General features: G+C 43.0%; 1 protein-coding gene and 1 long non-coding RNA gene across 2 annotated transcripts in view; one reads left to right on the top strand and one right to left on the bottom strand.

Annotated features, from left to right (window-relative positions):
• Cep78 (centrosomal protein 78) overlaps window positions 1-22467 on the bottom strand; it is a 28056-nt gene extending 5589 nt beyond the window's left edge. The window contains exons 1-12 of the mRNA XM_027406581.2: window positions 22079-22467; window positions 19268-19440; window positions 19105-19177; window positions 18323-18426; window positions 15320-15494; window positions 14940-15053; window positions 13505-13569; window positions 13073-13184; window positions 9664-9799; window positions 9263-9308; window positions 7822-7950; window positions 207-284 (exon numbers count right to left, since the gene is read on the bottom strand). Of these exons, the coding sequence (XP_027262382.1) occupies window positions 207-284; window positions 7822-7950; window positions 9263-9308; window positions 9664-9799; window positions 13073-13184; window positions 13505-13569; window positions 14940-15053; window positions 15320-15494; window positions 18323-18426; window positions 19105-19177; window positions 19268-19440; window positions 22079-22331 (1458 nt within the window). The 5' untranslated portion in view covers window positions 22332-22467. The remainder of the gene's footprint in view (window positions 1-206; window positions 285-7821; window positions 7951-9262; window positions 9309-9663; window positions 9800-13072; window positions 13185-13504; window positions 13570-14939; window positions 15054-15319; window positions 15495-18322; window positions 18427-19104; window positions 19178-19267; window positions 19441-22078) is intronic.
• LOC107977502 overlaps window positions 22436-25773 on the top strand; it is a 34666-nt gene continuing 31328 nt past the window's right edge. Inside the window, exon 1 of the long non-coding RNA XR_003483563.2 lies at window positions 22436-22709. This is a non-coding gene — a long non-coding RNA (uncharacterized LOC107977502). The remainder of the gene's footprint in view (window positions 22710-25773) is intronic.

Here is a 25773-nt window from a genome sequence, read left to right as displayed (position 1 = left end):
GTATAAGCATAATAAATACATTTCATACTTGGCACTCAAAAGCTGCGGGGGAGGGCAAGCTACTTGTTACATTTTTAAGAAAATACTTTGTGGAATATAATTACATGACACTAAATGAATGCAAGGTTGGAATGGTGCAACTCAGTTCACAATACAGCATACCTTATTATTTTTAAGTATTTTAAAGTTTATTAAGACGTACTTACCTCACTGACTCGCTTGTCAGCCTTAAGCCGGATCACCCTTTCCTCCTTCAACTGCTGTAGGCATTCGTTCAGTTTCTCCTAGTATGAAGAAATGGTAATTAAGGTACACTCTGATGCCTCAACTGTCCCATTACACAGTCCACAAAGAACTTAGGGACAGAGCCAGAAGTAACCTTAGACAGTACAATGACATACATCATTAACTAACTACATGTACTCATACCAGCTAGTGCAGTTAATTACTAAAATGTATCAAATGAATACATTACAGACTCACTTGAATCCCACTCTAACTTGAGTTGCAGTGCTTACTATAAAAAGCATATGCATGTAACAGAGTTAGTGAATCACCAATAACAAATTAAAGCCATGAAAGGAAAATGTTTCTGGGTTCCTCATAATAGAAAACTCAGTAACATTCTTTTTTGGGGGGAGGGGGGTTGTTTTTTGTTTTTCATGGCAGGGTTTCTCTGTACAGCTCTCTGACTGTCCTGGAACTCACTCTGTAGATCAGGCTGGCTTTGAATGCTCTATAGACCAGGCTGGCCTCAAACTCAGAGATCCATCTGCCTCTGCCTCCCCGGTGCAGGATTAAAGGCGTGTGCCACTACCCAGGGTCTGTAACATTCTTAACACACCTGAACCTTCTAACTGCAACAAAAAATGCATACTTAAAAATGTAAACACCGATTCCGCCGACTGACCCAGGAACTAGAGCCCTCATCCAGTGGCTGATGGAAGCAGAGACAGACACCCACAGATATACACTGAGCTGAAATCGGGAATTTAGTTGAGGAGAGGGAGGAATGAAGAGTGAAGGGGTCTGTACCAGGTTGGAGAAACCCACAGGAACAATTGGTCTGAACAAGGGAGAGCACATCGACCCCAGATGCTGTCGGGGAGGCCAGTACAAGACTGATCCAGACCCCTGAACATGGATGTCAATAAGGAGGCCTCTGCACTCCAGGGAGCCTCTGGTGGTGGATTAGTACTTTTCCCTGGTACAAGAAGGGACTTTGAGAGCCCATCCCACGTGAAGGGATACACTCTGGCCCTGGACACATGGGGAACGGCCCAGGACCAGCACAGGAAGATTTGGTGGACTTTGCAGAGCCCCCGTTGAGGGCCCTACCCTGCCTGGGGAGTGGTAGGTGGATGGAGTGGGGGTAGGCTGGGGGTGGGGGAGGAGGGATGGGGGTGAGGGGAGGGAGAGGGAGAAGGGACTTACATGTGAAACAAGCTTGTTCCCTAACTAGAACTAATAAATAAATTTTTAAAAAAATGTAAACACTTCTAAAGCACTATATTGTAGGCCAAGCATTATTCTCAGTTTTCTAGGTACTCCCTAACTTAACCATCAACATCCTACATGAAAAGTAGGAGAAACAGCTAGGCAGAGGAAGCAGAGCAACACACCCTTGTCAGTTGTGCAGCTGGCTTTGAATTCAGGAGCAGGAACAGGTAGCAGTCCTCAGAGCATAATGACCGACCTTATTCTTTATCAAGATTAGGAAAAAACCTGTCCATCATTTCAGGAACTGAGACTCTATGGTTCTTGATAACGGGGGTGTGACTGTGGCAGATAAAATCCTGAGACAGTCCCTAAGGCTCCCCACTGCTGGAGTAGCTCCCTAACGCCAACACTAACGTGGGAGCTGCTGTGAGGGATGTGAGAGTAAAGCCTTCACAGCAAGTGACCTTAAGTCAGGGCGGCTATGACATCGTTAGGAGACGATAAATAACAGTAATAATAATAATAAAATTACTATAATAAAAGGTATCAGGCTCTTCATGAAAAGGGTTTTTAGTATAAAAGGAGTTAAGACATCAGAGAAGTTTTCCATTACATCCTCTAAAGAGGAGGAGATGGCATACAGGATATGTTAGGGTTCCCTGCAAGGAAATGGGCCTTCAAGAGTCAAATTATGTCAATACCAGCAAGCCTGAAAGATGATTCCTTGCCAGCACTGCCAGATGGTAACAGTCTGGCCCACACTATGGTTTCAGTTTTGTGACCTGTCTGGACTTTTACTTAAGAACTGTGAGCTCATAAAATGGTGATGTATTGAACCATCAAATTTGTAGCAACAAATTACTCAAGTTCTTAGAAATAAAAAAGATTTAACTTCTTTTGTCATAATCCACTATATTTTAGTGCTTGGTTATTTAATATAAACAAAATTCATACTTATTAAGACATCACAATATGTTTATATTTAGTCAGTTCTTTTGAGACATGGTCTCACTAGACAGGCCAGGCTGGCCTGGATCTCTAGGTCTTAGCCTCAGAAGTGCTGTGATTACAGGCATGTCCCTGATTACAGGTATGTCCCGCACACTTGGCTTTATATTTGTGTATGTGTGTGTTCACGCGCGCTTGGGGAGGCCAGAGGCTGATGTCAGGACCTGCCCTTCATTGCTCTACCTTATTTCCTGTGGCAGGCTTCTTAATCAAATGTAGAGCTCAGTGACACAGGTAGTCTTGCTGGTCAGCTTGCTCTGAGGACTGCATCTCCACATTCTGAGGCTGGAATTACAGGTGGGCCATCACACACACCTGACATTTATTTGGTTTCTAGGATTCAAACTCCAGCCCTTAAGCCTTCACAGCAAGTGCTTTAAATGCCAAGCCCTCTCTCCAGCCCCTGGGTTTATAATTTAGAGGCTTCTAAACAGTTACTTAAGCAGAATTTTAATTTAAAAGTTTAGTTTGGATCCATTGATGACTTAGTAGTTAAATATCTATCACCCACATGGCAGCTCACAACTGTAAACTCTAGTTCCAAGGGATCAGAGGCCCTACACCTGTGGTACACATATATACATGAATGCAAAACATTCATGTACATAAAATTTTAAAAAATCTTCTACAAAGTAATGTTATATTTTTATGGAAAACAGAGATATGAAATATTCAATCTCCATATTGTTTTCCTTTGAACAAACTGCTTTAAAAGCGTCCTTTAATGGAAAATTGAGTACTTTTACAATCAGAATGTATGTCTGAACATTATTAAATGCCTTAATAACGTCAAATTCTTTTTCTCCTTAAAGATTGATCTTTAAAAACTTTTATTACGCATGTGTGATGGGGTAGATTTCTGCATGTGTGTAGAGTGACTGCGGAGGGCAGAAAAGCACACTGGATCCCCTGGAACTGGAGCTAGAGGTGGTTGGGAGCCACCTGACAAGGTGATAGGAACTGAACTCAAGGCCTCTTTATAAGATCAATACACCTTAACTTCTGAGGCCACAGACAAGATTAAATAACCTTTTCTAAAAATAAAACGTTAGGTACATTTTATGCCATGTTATGTGTGTGCGCACGCTGAGTGCATGCGTGCATGTGTGTGCACACATGTGCCACGGTGCATACACGGAGGTCAGAAACAACTTCTCTTCCACTATGGGGATTCTGGGACTGAACTCAGGTCATGAGGCCTGGCAGTAGGCACCTTCATGTACTGAGCCACCTCACTAGCACAATCCTGTTCTTTAATGTTAAAACTAACCAAGCTTTTCTGGAAAAGGAGGAAAAGATGTTGCCAACTCCGGTATTTGTGATTAACATAATGGCTTTAATACACCACAACTGGAGAAAGGAGGCTACACTTTGCCTTTGCTTTGCCAATGCTTTTAATGGGCTCACTTACAGGGCACTAATGAAGGCTAAAGGGGCATGGATGACTGTGTAACAGTGGCAGCATTGCAAAGTCCCACCCAATCAGTGACAACAGTCTCTCCACATCACCATTTCTGACTGGCTCTCCACAGCACAGCCAAGGGTAATGACATGAAACAGCTTCTCCCCCTTGTGGGAAGATCAGACACAACACCACATTTGTATAGTGTTCCTTCTCTCAGCACTCTTCGTGAGATAATGGCTCATTATGTAGCCACGTCTGGCCTCAAACTCTCCATTCTCCTGCCTGAGCCTCCTGAGATTTAGAAGTGTGCATCAAATGGACATCTTTAAGGCCCCGAAATACCCGTATCCTAAGAGCTTTCTGATATTGTCCTAGGATTTGACACTGCTACCAGTAACACAGCCTACTCTAGTAACACATACTCTAGTATGTCTCATCTACTATGACTATCACTTTCCCATGTAAGCTGCAAGATGTGTGAAGGAGAGAAACATGTTTTATTAAGCATTTATCCTATCACCTCCTGTGCCTTGCACAAAGTAAGCAGGCAAAAAATAAAGAATGAAGAAGCCCTGGCCATAGAAGATGTGTTTAAGAATGTAGTTTTCTTCAAATGAACAGGTAGAAGCATGCCCTCTTCCTTCAATCTCCATTTCTTTGTTTAGTAATCAGTAGTTAAAGTTTGGTTGTTGATTACTTTTTCCTAAACACTGAAGATTCTCTGGTACAAAGTCCTGGCCATTAGCTGGAAAATTCTGTAACTCTGGGTCCTGATCCATAGACTGGAGAATAAGTACACGATGATTAAGTGAAGTAACAGATACAAACTCAAGAGTGCTTGGAATATACCGTTGGTCAATGCAGAATGAATGCCCATGTGAATTCAATTAAGATAGACAGGTTTATAATCAGACAGTCCGTTCCCACTCACACATTCAGTAATCCAGCGGCAGGCTTTTAACCACAAAATAACTGATATGCCAAAATGTGCATCGAACAAAAGTCATCAGTGAATACTCACACAATGGCCCTTAGCACTCTCAGACCAGCAGGGAGCACCCTTAGCACTCTCAGACCAGCAGGGAGCACCCTAGCACAGTTAGGTTCCCTCCAAGCTGCCCCAGCGCTTATTCCAAGTGATAGCTTCCCATGTTGGACAGACTCAGTTACATTTCCTTCTCCCCACCTTCCCCTTTTAGTTAAGTAAGAATCCCTTCTACTGTCTTTACTGTGGGCTTACACATTTTAGCTGTTCTCAAAATGAAGACACGCTGTGAGGGTCCTCAGCACACCCTGAGTAAGAAGCTGTCTAGCTTAAATTCCTAACCTTGGATTGTTATTCTTTTGCTTAGGTGCCAAATGTTATTCCTTTGCTTAAATTAGAAATAAAAGAAGAGGGGGCCGCAAGATGAGACATGAGACTATTAGACATATTAACCAGTTTATTGTAGGCCTGGCAGAGTAGAGAGACTAAGAAAGAAGAGAAACAGGGTTAATGGCTGACCGCCATGGCCGGTCGCCAGAGAGAGAGAGAGAGAGAGAGAGAGAGAGAGAGAGAGAGAGAGAGAGAGAGAATAGGTGGGAGAAAAGAAGAGCAGGAGAGAGTAGAGAGAACGTAAATGGACAGGGGTCTGTCTTTTAAAGGGGTCCTTTGCACCTGTGTGCAGACTTAGTTCCTTCCCATGGAACCCTGGGCTGATCCGGGTACTGCCTGAGCAGATTCCGGCAGGTAACAGAGGCAGGCCAGCATAACGCCTGAACCTTTCATGGTCTTCCTCAGTGACTTGAAACACTTTTGACACATTATCTCCTGGGTTGGGTCATAGCAGTGGAAAGCATGCTTATAGCATGCATAAAGTGTGGTCTCCAGCATTTAGGACAAACAGAAGGAAAACAATACATTACAAACCCACAACCCTCTCTCTTAAACTGCTGGTGAAGGAAACCAACACAACACATTTTACTTCCCTCTGCGTCTTAGCAATAAAGAACTAAGAACAAACTGTAGGGGCTGACTCACAAGATGAAGTGTTCCCAAATGGTCCACACAGGAGCTCTTCCAAGAATGTATAATTTTCTAAGTTATTAAAGAATCACTTTAAGTGATTCTCTTTAGAAGTATTGTGAATTTTAATTTTAAAAAATTAAGTTGTGGTATTTATATCTTTGGGGGTGGGTAATGCTTTGGACTGAACCTAGGGTATTATGTGCTTGCCAGAGAAGGGAAGCTATATCCCCCAGCTGGTTTAAAAAAAAAAAAACTTTTTAAAGATTTTATTTATTTATTTATTATGTATACAACATTCTGCTTCCATGTATATCTGCACTCCAGAAGAGGGCACCAGATCTCATAACAGATGGTTGTGAGCCACCATGTGGTTGCTGGGAATTGAACTCAGAACCTTTGGAAGAGCAGTCGGTGCTCTTAACCTCTGAGCCATCTCTCCAGCCCTGGTTTTAAATTTTTATATCAAATACTGATGGCAGCAACCATATTTAAAAAAATAGGTAACTGTCCTTCAACCATGTAATGACATTTTGAGAAGGTGCCATCCATGAACTAGAAATCCTTATGACAGCACACCCGCTGGACCTTGATTTTGGATGTCCTGGCTCTCAGAAATGTGAAGGCCTGCTGGGTGCTGGGATTGTTACTTACATTTGTAAGTAACAAACATAGAGCTACTTCTAGATTTCTAAGTTCTATACTGAGACAGTACCAGTTTTAAGCAGTCACTGTTGGTGTGGCTCAGTGGTAGTGTGTGTGTGCTGAACAGCACAAGGCTGAGTTCAAACCCGAGTCCCCAGCAGCTTCCCCTAACTATACATAACACAAGAAAAGCCACGACCTTCCTAAAGACAAAGTCTCCCACAACCTACTACAAATCAGCTCTGACTTAGCGCCCAAAGAAACAGCATGCATAAGTACAAAAATTAATTTACGTTAATTTTCCTTTTTGCCTATCCAAACAGGAAAAATGAGAATGACATTAGATACTGAGTTATAAAATAAAATGTAGTTTCTAAATTTTTTAAATTGTGAAAGGGGAACATCACTAGCAAAAGTTTTTCCAAGGCCAGGTGCGGTGGCTTACATGGGAGGCTAGGAGAAGACCAGGAATCCAAGGCCAGACTGAGGTACAACGACGTCAAGGACAGCTGGAGCTACGTAAGACTCTATCTTAAAACAAAAGAACCTCTTCTCAATTTTATTTCTACTAAAAACAAAGTTATATTTCCCTTATGATAAGAGTTTGGCTAGCACTATCAATTTCCCAGTCTTTAAAATAACAGCACTGGGCTCAGGAGACAGCCCAGCCAAAGTCAGGCCACACTTGCATCAGGACCCAAGTGGGATCATCAGAACATGAAAAAAGGCTGGGTGTGGTGGGGAACACTCACAATCCCAGCACCCAGCAAGCAAGTGGAAGATCTCTGAGGCTCAGTGACCAGGAAGCCAAGCCTAATTGGCAAATTCTGGGCCAATGAAAGACTTTGTCTCAAAACCAAACAACAACCTCTGCAAACAACAAGCCCAGTGTTGATAGCAATTGAAGACTAACCTAACACCAAGGCCTCTGGCCTCCACATGCATGCATGTATGTTATGCACATATGTATTTATGTATGCACGTACACTTACACACACATAGCACTGAATCAGCTGACTATGACAGTACTCAATTTCCTTAAGCTCATTTTATGATCACTGACGTTCTCCTTACAGCTAATATTCTGATTTGAAGAGGAGAAAAACTTGGTACCACATTTTTATTTTTTATTTTGTGGAGTATACACACTGTCATCTCACCTTGTTCCTCTTCACCACTAAGTACAGTAAGAGTTAGAACAGAGGGACAAACAGTATTCCAATGAGCTGCCTGGGCCTGTTTCACAATCATGCTTTCCCCAAGAAGCAAATTACACTTTGAAATGGTCCTCTGTACCTTGGAAGGGAGAGCTGTGTACCTGTAATGTATCTTGTCTTATGCTGATTTTCTGAGGTGCTTCATGGGCACTTTCTGAAGAATCCTCAAAATCATCAGTTTCTGAGGATGACGGACTCTCTACTGTCACAGTCACAGGAAAATCTGATTGCTTAAATAAAGAGGATAAAACTTAATGCCATAAGACAAATAATAAACACTAGAGGCCATCTGCTTAAATCAACCTGTCTGAAATGCCAAGTTATTACCTATAAATGGATCTCATTGCTCCTTAGCCTAACACAGTTAACAACCAGAAACCGCCACTAACTTTTTTTTTTTTCTTTTAGTTTTTTCAAGACAGGGTTTTCTCTGTGTAGCTCTCTGGCTGCCCTGGAACTTGCTCTGTAGACCAGGCTGGCCTCAAACTCACTGAGATCCACCTGCCTCTGCCTCCCAAGTGCTGGGATTAAAGGCCACCACCTAGCTGCTAACTTATTCTTGCTGTTACTACAGAACCCTGTACTGCATAAGGCTGATTATTGTTTGGCACTGTCCACATTACTTTGCTAAATTCCACCTAGATAAATCAAGTTTAGATCCAGGATAAACATTTCTTTTCAGGGTAATTTTTGTACGGGGGATGATAAATTTACTCTAAGGTGAGACATAAAGAGTGTGGAAGTATAATTTTTAGGGGAAAAGAATGAATAGAATATAAGGTCAATAAGCTTATCTGTAATTGATAAATAGTAGAATGGTTTTAAAAACTAAGTCACATACATATACAACCCACCAGAAAAACCTCACCTTCACTTCTCTGCATCCTAGACTAGTGTAGTAACAGTGTAACTCTCCTGTCTAGTTTCAATGAGGTGTCCCTCTAGCTAACAACTAATGTGACGATCATAACCCTACTGAAAATGTACACAGTCTAGGGACAACTCTGCAGGATATGCAAAACTTCAGTGGCAGAACGAGATGACCTCCTAATGTGTTAGTGTATACAGCGTAACACCAACACACAGGGTGGTACACTAGATGTTCTCCTCCGTGAATGACTACAGGGTGACACAGCACTCTGACGGAAGTAGCCTGATCCAGAACTGAGGCAGTGGGATAAGGACTGTTTGTGACCCTGACTTGAACACGTGGAGTGTTGTGCATGATTGCGTGCGTGCGTGCGTGCGTGCGTGTGTGTAAAATACATATAATACTCCAAAGCAACATTGGAACATTTTTGAGTGGTCATCCCCTGGTCAAACCTATTGTAAGCATCATCTTTTTTGTAGAAATAGTATCTACAAAGGGCCTCCCAAAGTATGTGTCATATACATGTAACTGTACCATGGTAGCCAGGAATCCAGAGAGCTTTAAATACATTTATGTCAGGGAGGGAAAACCATCCTACAGAGCTCTCTATTCAGCTGACCCTACACTTCTACTCTAATCCCTTATATGTCAGAAACATGACAGATACATACCTTCAGAAGGTTAGGCATATCACGAGTTTTGAACAATGGAAAACCCCTAAAAGGATATCAACAAGTTATATTTTAATGTATACACACTACATGATTAAACTTATTTGTATTATGTACACTATCCATATAGAACCACAGCACTAAATACCTCTAAATCACCTATGAAAAAAACCTGAACAGACCAAGCAGAATGTCATTCTGACAGGTTACTTAAACATAGCTGGTTCCCGAGGATTGGTAGATACAGTCTGCTTTTTTGTCTTTCCTTAGGGCACTCCTTTGCAGAGGCTATGCGTGAGTCACCCCTTTCCACTTAAGAAATCAACAGGAGAACTCCTATGTAACAGAAGCTCCTAAATGACAGCAGTCAGGACTGAGGCACATGACAGAGAACACCTTACCTGTTTCTTCTTGCACGTTCTGCAGTGCGCCAGGGCAGGAAACCTGACGCGCCTGGTGGCAGAGGATCTGGGGCATAGCAGTCTTTACTGAGCCCGTGTTTTCTCCCATTATTCCCAGGTTTCTTTGTAGCTAACCCTATGTTCAAGGAAGACATAAAAGAAAATCAAGATGTACTAAAGGACTACAGATTACCATTCACACACTCCTAACAGAACACAAATGAATAACTGACTACGATGCCAAGGCTATTACAGTACAAGTGATTTATAAACTTTGTTTTTTGAAAACGGGTTTCTCTGTCTAATTCAGGCTACACTTGAACTTACGACCCTCCTGCCTATGACTTAACAGTGTGTGGATTACAGGAATCCCTGCCCAAAAAGGCTGAAGGTTACTGAGTGGATGTTATCCTCATTTTGATGACTTTCAGTCTTCACATGAGTATAGAACACACACACACACACACACACAAAGATGAAATGAGGAACTTACCTTAAAGTCAACACTAAGAATTAAACATGAAATACTTGTAGCAGTTAAACCCATATATTAACACATTATTAGAAGAAATCATATATTAAAGTTCACATTTTAAGTTTTTGTCTCTAATATCACTGAGAACAAATAACAAAAGTTTACTAAATCAGTTGTATTTAATCTTATCCCTAGACATCAAAAGTTTTAGACCAGTCATAATAAGATCCTGTTTTGAAAAGAACAAAAAGTAATAAAAGTAAAATAGAATGGTCGTGTATATCCCTCTGGTTTGTTGTACTAGGATGCCATCTAAAATGAAGCACATGTAGTTATATAGCACATATATTTCTTTTAAAGTCATTTTAAAAAAAAGCACACTGATTTGTGTATGTGTGCTGTGGCATGCAGGTGGGCAATTAGAGGACAACTTGCAGGAGTCAGTAATATCTTTCCACCATGTGGGTCCTGAGAATCGAACTCAGGTCTTTAGGCTTGCTGGCAATTGCCTTCCCCTGTGCTGTCTCAGTGGCCCAAGGTGGATATTTCATACAGTGTAACTAACTCACTGATAATCACCACAGTCCTGTGCCATTTTCTGCATACATCAGTGTAACTATTAAATTGCAGGAACTCAGTTCGTCCTGTGCTATTGCATTTTTTATTTTATTACTATTATTTTTTAAGGCAGCGTCTCACGCAGTCCAGGCTAACCTCAAACTTGCTGTGTAGCTGAAAATCCCCTTGAACTGATTCTCCTGCCACTACCTCACAAGTACTTCCATGTTTGTTTTTTCATACAGAACAAGCATTCCAGTCTATGGCAGTATATATACCCCATTTCTTTGATTTTTCAGAAAAACGATAACATTTTTAATTAAGACTAAAAAGGTTTGTATGTATCTTGTTAGCTGAAAAAAAAAGTAGTAAAATAAAAGTTCTTATCAACTTCTTGAACATATATTCCCACATAACTATGACACAATTAACATACAGGCTCTGTCCTTACCGAACTCTACACAGCAAGACACTGGTCAGCTGACCTCCATGTCTCCAAGTAACTGAGGCAAACAGCAACAAAGCCAAGAAATAAAATTCCTCTTACTCAGTGGCCTGTAAACTGCAACCACAGCTCCACTCTCTCCAACAATACTAACAAGCAAATTCTTGCTCTTCTAATTGTCTAATGCCTGGCTACATGCCATTCCTAAAGCCACAGCAATGCACGCATTGCATATCCTTTTCACTTCACTTTATAATGTGTATCAAAGCACCAACTGAAGTACTTTTTAGAAGACTTACTCATGACATAAACTTTAGGTAATAGCATGATACTCCAAATCCCACTTACACACAGTTTGACTGCTGAAGTATCACTGCTGTGATCGCACAGTGGGCAGACAGCCTGTACTTCCTCTTGACACAGCAAGCACTTGGCTACTGTTCAGGACACTCACTACTGCTTACTACAAATAAATTGCCTAATTCAAAGATACTTCTTTTTAAAGACAGGGTCTCATTATGTAGCTCTGACTGGCCTGGAACTATGTAATCCAGGCTGGCCACAAATTCAAGAGATTCACCTACCTCTGCCTCCTGAACACTAAAGGTGTGCACTGTCACACTGAACCCACAAACATCTTTTAATAAAACAAAAATTGCATTTCTGTCCTTTCCTTCCCCCCCACCTTCAGTTTTTTGAGACAGGGTTTCTCTGTGTAGCCCTGGCTGTCCTGGAACTCACTTTGTAGTCCAGGCTAGCCTTGAACTCATAAAGATCCGCTTGCCTCTGCCTTTATAGTAAGAACCTTTCAGTTTGTACTCAATTACAAAACTAATACATGGCTTGACTTTTAGATTAACTTGTAACACACACTAGAGAATTGTGCTGGCTAGTTTTATGTCAACTCAACACAAGCCAGAGTCATTTGGGAAGAAGAAACATCAACCGAGAAAATGGCCCCACAACAATGGCCTGTGGGTCATTTTCTTAATTAATGACTGATGGGGCTCACCTCACTGTGGCTTGTGCCACCCCTGGGCAGGATGAACAAGCCATGAGGATCAAGCCAGTATGTAGCATCCCCCATGATCCCTGCCATCAGCTACTCCCTCCATGTTTCTGCCCTGACTTCCCTGGCTGACGGACTGTGATGTTGTAAACTGACACAACCCTTTCATTCCCAAGCTTCTTTCAGTCATGGAATTTTGTCACACAAAATCATAACTAAGATAATTTTTTTTTTTTTTTTTTAAGCTGGGCATGGTGATGTTTCCCTGAAATCCCAACTACTTCAAGAGTTTGAGACAAGAAGATCATAAGTCTCGGGACAATCTGGGCAACACAGCACGAAAAAAAATCTCAAAAAAAAGCAAGCCTTCCTAATGTGTTCCAGCTCCAGGTCTGAAAACTTGTCTTCCAAATTGCTTTACACCAAGGTTTTTACATCACTGAAATGTGTTACCTGATTCAGTCACTTAAAAAAAAAAAAAATCAAGCTGTGCATGTAGCTGGGTGGTAGAGCTCTTGCCTCCCATGCATGGATTCTGTCCCCAGCACTGTTTGCTAAGCCTGCATCGAAGGGGAATTCTAAATCTTAACTGTATGTTATAGGAAATCATCACCACTTAGGAAACAGTCAAGAGGATGAGTATTTATTTTACATATAAAAATTCAATCAGTAATGGTAGTTAATTAAAGAAAACAAAACAAAACAAAAAAACAGAAATCCTTCCAAATGATTCATTTACTATTTCTACATGCCATGAATTTTCATAACTTAGACTAGAATAATTATAGTCTGGGCCTCAGAATATGCTGTAATCAACACTGGTAATTACCCAAGAGATGAGACTTTAATATTATTGTCCTAAAAACATGCTAGCTGTAAGTTTTGGTGCCACTAAAAAGCCAAGACGGACAGAGTCGGTTACCTATTCTAATGGTGGCTTTTCCTTTCCGACTGTTTCCTAGGACGATCGTTCTCTTTTTCTGCTTAGCGGTTTTGGACGATTCCTTCACTGATGGGGACGTTATCCACTGGTACTGGAAGAGAAAGTCAGGTGACATCAGCTACAGACCATAAGAGGACTCCCCTTTAAGTGGCCATGACGAAGATATTCTACACTAATAAAGCTTTGCAATTTTCAGTTCTCAGATCCCAAATTAATGATACAATATTTATAAAAACAAGCTAGTAAAGCCACCTGATCTGGAGGCAGCTGTGCTCACCAGTATGCCACCAATGTACCAAAGCCATTGATTTCACTTCAGATAGCAGAAAAGGATCTTGACAATTTTACCAAAAGCAGAAGAAAATTGTAATTACAGAGAAAATCTTTTCATAGGACTGAAACGAGTTATACCTCTGACTTGGCACTCCTCCCATTCTGAAGAACCCTTTTGATAACCGCTTTCATCATAGAATGATCTAAAGTAAAAGAAAAGGGAGACTGTTCAGTTGTCTTCCAGTGACCAACCAGGTCTACTAAAAACAGGAGCCAACTAACTGCTGATTTTTCCCATAAAACTAAAGCACCGACTCACATCTGCTTCTGAGTACCCCTCTCCCTCACAGACTTAGCTTATTGTAACACTCTGCCTACACCCACCAGCACATTAGGTCTGAAGTGGCTTTGGAAACCTCTGCCTAGAAAACCAAAGGTTGCACTAAATGACAATTAACACAGCCAAACCAAAGTCCTGATATGGCTTCTACAATGCTCTTCCACTCCAGCTTCCCTTTCTCAGTAAAACAGCAGTACCATCTTTTCCAGGACATCTGAAAACAACTACTTCCTTCACAGCCAACATTAACCTATCTGCAAATCTTCTTACTCCCTGTTTCAACCTTCTGTCACCCTCTGCCTTCCACTGTGAGCTATGCCACAGTTCCTTCTGGCTTGGACTTCTGTGCTAGCCTCCTAACTTGTCCCTTCTCTCCTCCCTGGCTCCACTACTATCCTCCACACCAAGTTCATCTGCCTGAATACCACTCAGATTATGCTTTTTCCACCTCGACTCCTTGTATGGCTGCCGGCTCACCTAGGAGGGCCATGCATTGAAGACCATACACTATCAAGGCCCTGGCCCCTGTTTGACCACACAGCACATCGGGTTTTCCCTCATGTTTTCTTCTTTTTCTTTTTTTTTCTTAAAGGTTCATTGAGTAATTTATTTGTATGTTTGTCTGTTTTGGCACCATGTTTATGCAGGTGGACAGGGAGGCCAGAAGAGGGCAAGGGATCCCTTGGAACTGGAGTTACAGGTGGCATGGGAGCTGAGAACCAACCCTGGGTCGTCTGCAATAGCAGTAAGTGCTCTAACTACTCAGCCGTCTCTCCATCCATCCTGCCATCTTGTACTATACACTGAATGCTTTATTCCAAAATGCACCTCCCTCAGAACACCCACGTCATGCTCACTCAGTTTTCCACTTACACTTCAGCTCTCCAGTTGAGTTACCCATCTGTCTTCTTAAATTATCTTTGCACTTCCTACTATTTGAAATTCCTTATCTACTTATATATTTACATTTGAACTCCTTTACTGATGGAGAGCAAGACTTTGTCTAGCTGTACACTGCAATAAGCTCAGTATCCGAATCAGTGTTTGGACACATACTTATTCAAGTGGCCACCAGAACAATTTCGCAGTACAGTTCATCTAAAACAATGCATTGTCTGCTAAGAGCACATAATACAAACTAGAATATAAACACATTGTTTTTTAAAAAAATTTCAAATATACAAATTCATTTTGTTATGTTATTTTGTAATTAATTTTAAAGAGGTGACATACCAATGAGTAGATTTTTTCTTATATCCAGAACGACCAGGGTTCTGTTGGTTTCTAGGGCCTCCAGTAAAGCCTTGGCTCCTTCACTAGTGAGGCCACACTGCTGCAGGTCAAGCGCTTTTGACAAAAGACAACAGGTTACTTGCTGACACACACACATACACACAACCAGCAAGTTTGCTATAACCACTGCTATAATCTCTAAGTGTACAGACATAACTATTTTTTAAAGGCTGAAAATATACCTAAATGAACAATAGTTACTCCTAGATGTTTTGATTACAGGTAAAACTGTTTTCTGTGGAGAATATATGTGACTTTAGTTTAAAAATACAATAAAAGCTATTAGAGGATTTATAAGTTCTGAAGTGCATTTAACTTACCTCTGAGCCACAAATCCTCACTAAGAGAGTCTGCAAAAGCACTTGCACCCTGGTCACCAATTAGTGTGTTGCAGTTCAGCGTGATGCGCCTTAAGCCAGCCATGCCGTCAAAATCAGGTCTCCTGTATCGAAGACTCTCAGCCCAGGTTTCTTCATGCCTTCTCATGGTCTGGTACTTCAAAGATAACAGCATGGAGTCAAGCGCTGGAGAAGGAAATAAGAAACCTAAAGGGCACTAGGCATGGCTGATTATACATACCACACCTAAGTACTAATATGCCAGCAGTCTGCCCTCAGAAGGTCCCAGCGCAGGACTCAAGTTGTGATAATAGTTATGGGTAACTGCTGCTCAATAGTTATGTAAACTGATAATTCACCAAAGTTTCAAAAATTTTACTTTCCTTTTCTGCCATGTTAAAGAACTGGTTTAACATTGCTACACTTCTAAACTCTATCCTGTCCTCTAGGGATTTCCAATACAATTTAAACATTTAATATGTATCATGGTTATTAGTAAGATACATAAATCTGGGCAGTGGTGGTGCACACCTTTAATCCTAGCACTCAGAAGGCAGAGGCAGGCAGATCTCTGTGAGTTCGAGGCCAACCTGGCCTACAAAGCTAGCTCTAGGACAGCTAAGGCTGCAACATAGAAAAACCCTGTCTTGAAAAAAAACAAAACAAAACAAAAAACTACACAAAGCTGTATAAATACCTTATGTATGTTTTATGTACAACAGAATCTGTGTGTGTGCATGTGTGATGTTGGGGATTAAATCCAGAGCCTTGGACGCACCAAGCGAAGTGCTCTACTACTGAACTGCTAGGCCAACAGGTACAACTTTTACAAGATAAAAAGATACACACAGAGGCTGCAACATCATCTTTTAACCCAATGGCTCTCAGGTACTTCTTAGGGCACACATACCATCTTTAAAGAGAGTCTGGCATGCATTAGGAAAAAATGGTTTTTTAGTCATAGTTTTAGCCTTTAAGACTATAACCAATTCTCTGTATTCACCAGGGAAATTTTGCCAACATGGGACACTGATGTTAAAAGGAACCACACCTCCCCGCTTGAACATCAAAAGAGCAAAGCCATCTGTGACATGACACTGACAGGAGTAATGTTAATGCTATTTTCCTATTGAAAATAACCACATGAAAACAATAAATCCCAGGAGGACTGCACAATGTTGTCTTAGGGAGAACTACACATGAGACGCTCAGGGTCAACTGTGACTTTACAGAGGTGAAGCAGCTCTCGAATGCTCTCAGATGCTAAATGTGTCAGGGCTTTCATTTAGGCCGGCTGGCTTCAGCATCCACACACTTAGTTAGGCTAGTGGTTACATAGGGCTGTAATCCTAGCCGCTAGTAGGTTGAGGCAGGCACATCACAGGTCCAGTGTCTGTCAGGGCTACAGAGTGAGTTCAAAGCTAACCTAGGCAACATAATGAGAACCAGTCTCAAAATATTTAAGTCAAAAAAAAAAAAAAAAAAAAGATGGGATATCCTTCAGTGGTAGAGCACTTGCCTAAAGTGTGAGGTTATAGTTCAATCCCCAGTATAAAAATACCACTCCCCCAAATTAAAACAACAACAAAAACCTCACAAAAATCGAGTGGCCACACTAGAAAACAGAATCCACTATGTACCACAAGGGTCAAAGTATTAACTTTGTAAAGGTCCAAAAGTAAACTTTCTCTGCTCTGTGGGTCTGAAACCAACTACTTTTGCCAACTACTATGCAGACAACTAGGCAAGGTTGTGTTCCCAACACCCTTACTTGCAAAAAAATGTGATGGACTAGATTTGGTCTATGGGTCTTGTTCTATCCTTTTTGTTTGTTTTTACAGACAGGGTTTCTCTATATTGCTTTGGAGCCTGTCCTGGAACTCGCTCTGTAGACCAGGCTGGCCTGGAACTCATGGAGATCCTCCTGTCTCCGCCTTCCCAGTGCTGGGATTACAGGCATGCACCACCACTGCCCAGTCTTAGTTCTATCCTTGATCCATGCCAGCAAACTACAAAAATTAGCCAGCTGAGTTGACATACACCTCTAATCCTGCAATTGGGAGGCTGAAGGAATGGGACTGAAGCAAGGTCCAGGGCAGTATGTAGGTGTGCACAGCAAGTCCAAACAGCCTGGACCACACAGCACTATTCTGTCTCAACCCCCACTAGCCTCAAACAAGCAAGCAAGCAAACAAAGAAACCTACAAAAAAGGCTTCATGTCAAATTGTTAAGTAACTTCAGTCCTAATGTAGTAGTTGTAAGAATTATAAAGATTTGATGTACTGTCCCCTCCCCCCTTTTTTTTGTTTTTTCAAGACAGGGTTTCTCTGTATTGCTTTGGAGGTTGTCCTGGAACTCACTCTGTAGACAAGACTGGCCTGGAACTCACAAGAGATCCACCTGCCTCTGACTCCCAGTGCTGGGATTAAAGGCGTGCACCACCAATGCCCGGTTAATGTACTGTTCTTATTAGTTTAGTTTGTAAGTCACAGTAGTTAGAGAGACGTCAGTAATTGGAGATTGTAATAGTATAGTTTCTTTCAGTGCTGCAACATTTTCAACAACTAAAATAATAAAGAAAGTATTATAATTTAAAGTCTTTCTTTCTTTCTTTCTTTCTTTCTTTCTTTCTTTCTTTCTTTCTTTTTTCAAGACAGGGTTTCTCTATAGCTTTGGAGCCTGTCCTGGAACTCACTCTGTAGACCAGGCTGACCTCGAACTAACAGAGATCCACCTGTTTCTGCCTACCTCAGTGCTGGGATTAAAGGCCTGCACTACCACTGCCTGGCTTAAAGTCTTATTTCTAAGATTAAGTGAGTATCTTTAAGGATCAGAATGCTAAGCTAAACAATGGCTACATCATACAATGAAACTAAAATTGCAATCTTATCCATATGGATAAGAAAAAAAATCACCTTAACCCCATACCAAAGTATTAATGTGCTTCAACCACATCATCCATTCAAGGCTGAATGTACAGTCACCTTTAAGATCTTGGCCATATGATCAGCTCCTTGCCACGTCAGATTACATCCTGTGAAGTTGACGGTCTTGAGAGTGACAGAGTTCTTTATACCCTGACAAACAACTAAAAAAAAGAGAAATGACACACAGTCAGACCAAGATCCTGTCAATTCGGTCACTCCTGGTTTACTCACTGTCCTCAGTCTATGTTAGTTTAGACTAAAATCACTGGACACAGTGGCACATGTCTTTAATGCCAGCGTTTAGGAGGCAGAGACAGGCGGATCTTCCTGAGTTTGAGGTCAGCCTGGTCTACATAGTGAGTTCCAGGCCAGCTAGAGCTACATAGTGAGACCTTGTGTCTCAAAACAAAACAAAACATGATGGCATTACAGCTGTTTTACTTGGAGATGGTCATGACTTGTTATTCTCTTTGTTCTATAGACCAGACTGGCAGAGAACTACCAGCTTCTGCCTCCCACATGCTGGGATTAAAGGTGTGCACTACAAAGCCCAGATCCCACAAATATTCCTTAAAGGAAAACTATAAACTATGAGCAAACAAGAACAGAATACTAAACACTACAAACTGTTTTATGGCATATCACAACCGTAAGTAAAGTTCAGACACTCTTAGGCATGATAAGCATTTCCCTGTAGAAGTGAGAACGGATTGGCATCTGAGCAGGCGCAGAAGGCAGCTCAGGCTGAGGAAGCAACCCAAAAAGGTAGACAGGGGTCACAGAACACAGGCAAACCTGAGATCAGCCTCCCGGGACAACAGTTAAATGGCATGACTCACTTTCTAAACCTCCATCTCCAATTGGACAATTGGCAAGAGACAGGTGCACCAAAGAGGCCGATTTACTCAATCCCTAAAGAGAGGAAAAAGTAAAATATGAATTGGGTATTTTCCCACCAAAACCAGCTATCAAATGTCTGTAGGCCACATGAACAAGGCTTACCTTTGTTAAACTAGTCAAATCTCTCTCTCTCAGAATCAACCCATTTAGCTCCAGGTTTCTTAGCACACTTGATATACTTAAGCAGCCTTTAAGAGCCTTACATAACTGGAAGCTCATGTCCTTGGATCTTATCGCAGGAACACGATTTCTGCAAACTCTGCGTGTATCAGAACCTAAAACAAATTCATTGTAAAAATCAGTGATATCAACCATACAACTTTAGTATTAAACTCCTAACTGCTAAGGAACAGAAATGAACCATTCAAAACCACATGAGATACATAAACATAAACCATGCATGGTATGGTTTCTTATGAAGGCAAAGAATTTGCACCTAAGGGATATCTTGAAGGGATGTCTCAATTTGCATATAAGAGAACCAGGGAGTAGGAGCCGACTGCGTGAAGGGATCCAAGCCTGACACCTGCTGGACAGTATAAATACTGCAGGTGTGAGGGCTACACCCTTAAGGATAGAAAAATGAGAGAAATTCAGAGGCAAGTCTGCAAGAGTTGGCTTTTACAACACAAGTGATGAGGCTGCCATTGGTACAATGAGGACAGTCAGAAAAATGTGCCCCACTGTTGGACTAATTACACAAAGGGAATGACCGGGGAGAGGCACCTAAATTCCACAGATTAGGAAAAACACCCCTTCCAACAGGTTTGGCTAGAGTACAGCTCATATTCCAGTGCCTTTATAAAGGAGGCACACACTGCAGCCAGTATGTGCTGGGGCTGTGCTAAGTAAGATAGCTTGCACAGAGGGAAACAGTTCAGGAGTGGCAAAACTAGCCAGGAGCTTCTTCAACAGTACAGGCTGACACAGCTGAGAGATGAAAAGTCTAAGAGGTCAAAAATCTATGGCCTAGACTCATTGGATACAAGACATGGAAACACTGCAAAGGTTGTCTGAAGGGAAATGGTCCACAGGCTGTCTCCTTATATTCAACATAAAATGCCTGCCTCGATTCTAGGCAACTCCCATCTTTCGTTTAATTTGGATCATTATAATGACAGTAGAGGGATCACAACACTGCCCTTGAAGAAGGATCACAAATGGTGCTCATCTCAGACCCAGCAAAGGGCTAAGCTTTCAAATAATCACTTCTCCTAGCTTATCACACCTTCCCTCTCAGCTGGCAACCTGCAGACACCTAACACATGCAGTGTGCTTTAATCCTAAGAATCCACAACAAGCTTGTTTCAGTGGCTTTTCAGATGTGTGACAATTAAGAGTTCAAAATATGAAATTCAAACCCTAGGTTGCCCCCAACACCTGTTTCCCTTACATGATACTCTCTCTAAAAATTAAAAAAAAAGGGGGACTGAGATAGCAAAATGGATAAAAGTTCACGAAAGGAAAACTGTGAGGACCCAAATTTGGATCGCCTGCAAGGTGAAAGGCAGTAATCTCTGGGAAGCCACAAGAGATGATCCCTGGGGCAAACGAGCTAACCAGACAATGGAATCAGCAAGTCCCCAGAGATCAGAAAACAGAAACAAAAACAACCCTGTCTCAGTAAATAAATTGGAAAGCAATAGAGGAAGAGACCCAGTGTCATTTCTAGCCTCTATGCACAGGAGAACATGGGTCTACACACAAAAACATATACCTGCATGCACACACATACCACATACATACACACACAAAAATTGTTTGCAAATATAAAGAAAAGAGGATGTGAAAAATAGGTTAGGTGTTGGGAAGACAACTCAGCAGTGAAGGGCATTTGCTGTACAATCTGGAGGTCTGGAGCTCCATATCCCAGCACCCACATAAACTAGGGCTTAAGGGCAAGGCTTGTGACTCCAGTTTGGAAGCAGGTGGAGACAAGCCAACGGTTAGGGCTTGCTGGCTTCCAGCCAAGCTGAGGAAACAGAGCCCCAGGGTCAAGAAAGACACGCTCAAGATAATGGGTGGAGGGTGACCAGAGGACACCCAACACCTCTTCTGGTTTCTCTGTGTGTGCACATGTGCCGATACTAGGATACACAAACACTTTAAGAAAAAAAATCAAGCAAGGAGCCACACATAACGGATGATAATTTTTTGGGCTTCTGGACACATGTTCATGAATGACTACAGAAGCACCACACTTAGCTTGGGGATTGTCAACAATTTAAAAACTTGCGAACATGTTGTCTGCAAATAACCAGAATCAACTCCTTACAATGAGATGTTAAGAAAATACAGTCCCTTGGGCTGGAGAGATGGCTCAGCGGTTAGGTGGACTTGCTGTTATTGCAAAGGATACAAGTTCGGTTCCCAGCACCTATATGGTGGCCCATAACCATGTGTAATTCTAGTTCCAGGGGTACCAACCCCTTTTCTGGACTCCGCAGGCACTGCACACACATACATACACGAGGTCATCAAACTCACACAATTTTCTAAAAATCATAAAGGATGTCCCTGAAGGGGATTTGTTTTGTTATACATTTTCTTTCCATTTTTAACCCCCTTCCTTTCTGTATTAGGCTTGCAAAGAAGAGTGAGGGGAGATTGTAAAATTAAAACCCTAAAGGAAAGAGGGCGGGGCAGAAGCATTCATTGTTAAACCATTGGCTAAATTATCCTGCATATCCCCCTCGGGGAGCATAGCTGGTCATCCTCGCTGTGAGAAAGGCCAATCTCGAGCCCTAGTCACTATCTTGACTACTCTTCCAGCTAACCGCCAGAGGCGGCAACCTGCAAGGGAGACGGCGGCAAATACTCCTTTGTGGATGTGTGAGGCGGGCTTCGCAGGCTTCCGGTGCACCGGGCTCCCTCCTCTCAGACCAAACCCTCGCACCTCCCTGCTGTGCAGACCTGTCTCCCCGAGCCACGGCTGGAAGGAGCTCTTGATGGCCACCAGCGGCAGGTCGCGGTTCACCCTGAGCGTGCTGAGCAGCGGCGCCCAGTCCACCACGCGCAGCCGATCGGCATTGAAGTCCAGCACGCCTTCCCGCAGGCAGGCGCGCACGGCGGGCAGCGGCACCGAGTCCTGCAGAGCGCACAGGTACTCGTAGTGCGAGAAGAAGTCAGCCGCGCTATCGCGCCGCAGCTTCACCGAGTCGATCATGACTCCGCCGAAGCCCGGAAGACACCGCCAGCCGCCCCGCGCCAGCTCCCGCCGAGCCCCGGGCGGTTGGCGCCTGCTCTGCTCGCTCTGCGCGCTGTCGCTGCCGTTCCAGCCACCGGCGAGCTCCCGCGGGCGGCGCGCGCACACCGCGCTGTGCGTCGGCGCCTTCGCTGTGCGTCAGAACGCAGGCCACGCCCACTAGGGGTTGCACCCGGGCTTGCTTGCCCTCCGCAAGGGAGGAAGTGAAGGCTCCACTGTGGGTACCTCAAATGAGGTGCGCGTGGGGGGGGATGCATTGGAGAACCGGGTCTTGGCCTCGAGAAGATTCTTAGAAGCACTCCACACCGAGAGAATTCACAAGAAGGATTTCCCAACTCCGTATGCAAACGCTTCCTCTCTACTTTGGATTAGACAAAGCTAGAGTTTAGCTTTGTAGTTTCCACTGATACTGGTTTTCAATGTTCTGTAAAGGTACTTGAGGGTGATTCCTGTGTCACAGAGAGACCATTTGATGATTTTTAAAATTATTTTATGTGCGTTAGTGTGAGGGTGTCAGATCCCCTGGAGCTGGAGAGTGAGCTACCATGTGGGTGCTGGGAATTGAACTCAGGTCCTCTGGAAGAACAACCAATGCTCTTAACCGCAGAGCAGTCTCTCCAACCCCCCACTTAATGATTTTAGGAGAGTAGTTCAGCATTGTAACTATTGAAAGTTAGCATAGGATTCACTCAGCAGTGGTTAAGTTCAGAGTTATATGCCTAGGCATTGTCATGTTATTTAATTGTACATTAAAATGAATTACGTTGGGCAGAAACAATGTGAACTCTGGGTAATAAATACAACAGTCTGTTTCGGTCCTATTATTAATGGGTCTGTGCCTGTATGCTGTGTGCGTGCAAGTGCCCAGAGAGGTCAGAAGAAGGCATCACATCCTACAGAGCAGCTGTTCTAGGTAGTGGTGAGTATCCAGTGTGGGTGCTGGGAACCAAACTCGGAGACTCGGGGAGAAAAGCAAATGAACTTAAGAGCTGGGCTGTCTCTCCAGCCCCCTTTTCAGTTACTTTTTAAAAGATTTGTTTTTATTTTTATGCATGTTATATGTGTGTATGACTGTGTGAATGTATGTCATGTGGGCACAAGTGTTTGGAGAGGCCAGAAGCAGGCATCAGATTCCCTGGAACTGGAACCATCCTGTATTTGTATCCAGTCTCTAGAACAATGGTAGTCCTCCATTAAGCTTTAGACACTGTGTTCACAATATTCCTTTTCCACCGGCTGAGTTCTACAACTGTATGCCAATACCACACACACCACATAGGCACCTACTCCACTAAAATTCTCTATCGATGGTCAACGATTTTTTTTTTGTACAACATTTAAGTTAAAATAGCCAGTGACTTCATTTATCCACTAACTAGCTTGCAATGAAACCACCATGTTTATGAGGGAGCCCGTGTAAACATTCTTCTCATCACAACTACAGTCTTCTCCAAAACTGAGATAACTGTGTCTCTGAGCTTGCTGTGCCTCCCTGCAGTGCATGTCTTAATACAGCTGCTGCCGTTTATATACAGTGTTCTATCAAGTTTCCTCCTAAGTATTGTTCTCTCTGCTAGGTTCATCCATGTTAACACATGGTGCTCTGCTCCATTTTCCCTGCTGTGTGCGATTTTGTGTATGAGTGAAAGACCCCTGCCCCTTAGCCCTTTCTTTCTCAAGTTTGTCTCCTCTTCCTCCTGTTGGCGGCTTCCCCGATCCCCACCCCCGGCGGCCTTTCCCCGCCACCCGCCGCACGCCCGGCCCGAGAACAAGCACCGGGTGGGCCGGCCCGAGAATGAGCACCAGGTGGGCCAGCCCGAGAACGAGCACCGGGTGGGCCGGCACGAGGGCGAGCACCAGGTGGGTCGGCACGAGAACAAACACCAAGTGAGCCGGCCTGGAGCCCTGCCCCTGAGCCCCCGCCCGAAGAGAAACACTCCGTCCCAAGGTCTCCGCCCCCAAGGTCAGCCATCAGGAAGGGGGGGGGAATTGAGTCTGCTGTACCAGACACCAGACACCAGACCTTGAGAATATGCTGATCTGGAATGGCTCTGTGTCTCATTTGAACCATCCAATAGAAATGATTCTGTATTTCGCCTCATTTGAAAGACTCTATGTTTCACCTCATTTGAATAACTCTGTACTTTGCCTCATTTGAATAACCCTGTATAGCGCCTCATATACATTGACCAATGGGAATAGCTCTGTACAATGCCTCATTAGAATTATCCAATAGAATCCCTGCTCCTAGCTTGCGCCTTTTTCCCTATATAAGGACCCCTTTCCCTTGGCTCAGGGCGCTTAGCCACACAGAAGCTAAGTCGCCCCGGGTACCCGCGTCTCCAATAAAGCCTCTTGTTTTTGCATCCAAGTTCGTGGCCTCGCTGATTCCTGGGTGTGGGTCTCCCTCTACGAAAGTACCTCTTCGGGGGTCTTTCATGAGCATACAATAAATTGTGATGGGGAATGTACTGTGTATGTTTATCTTATTGATTGTTAAATAAAATACTGTTTGGCCAATGAGACAGCAAGTTAGACGGGACTAGGAGTCAAAGAGGATTCTGGGAAATGTAGTAGATAAGTGGTGATCCAGGCAGGAAGTGACATAGCAAGGAGACTCATATATAAGCGAGGAAACAGGAAGTAGCTTCTTTTCCCATTCACATCCTCCAGCAGCAGGATGTGAGCCACCAGCAAGGAAGGACGCCAATAAGAGGTCCGATAAGATAAGTCTTATAAAATATATAGATTTATGATAATGAAGACTGAGCTAACAGATGAGAATCCTAGTCATTGGCCAAGCAGCTTTGTATCTAATGTCTCTGTATTATTTTGTCCATCTATGCCGTGGGCAGAGGCTGCTGGCGGAGACCTAGGGTGGCTGGCGTAAAGCTCACACGTGGCAGTGGGGCTCAGGCGGCTTTTGGTGGAAAGATTTATAGTAACAAATTTGTCTCGTTTTCCTAGTGCAGCTGTCCATCCTTATCTTAAGGCTCCCTGTAACGATTCTGTCAAGCCACCCTAACCCTGTGGCCACACAGAGACTTATACTAGTTACAATGTTGCTGGCCTTTTTTTTTTTTGTTTTTTCGAGACAGGGTTTCTCTGTGGCTGTCCTGGAACTAGCTCTTGTAGACCAGGCTGGCCTCGAACTCACAGAGATCTGCCTGCCTCTGCCTCCCGAGTGCTGGGATTAAAGGCATGCGCCACCAACGCCCAGCAACTAGCATTTCTTATATGCTAGCTCAATCTTAATTATCAACCATAACTAGTAATCTATATGTTTTATAAGAACTTATTGGACGACAGCGGCAGGCATCTTCTCTTGTTGGGATCACATGGCGGCTCCACAGAGAAGACAGGAGGAGAAAGAGCATGATTTCCTGCTTGTCCCTGCTTATAT

Source organism: Cricetulus griseus, chromosome 3 (genome assembly GCF_003668045.3).
Source record: "Cricetulus griseus strain 17A/GY chromosome 3, alternate assembly CriGri-PICRH-1.0, whole genome shotgun sequence".
Lineage (NCBI taxonomy): Eukaryota > Metazoa > Chordata > Mammalia > Rodentia > Cricetidae > Cricetulus > Cricetulus griseus.
Note: the sequence above shows the minus strand (reverse complement) of the source record. Positions and strands in the feature narration are given on the sequence as shown.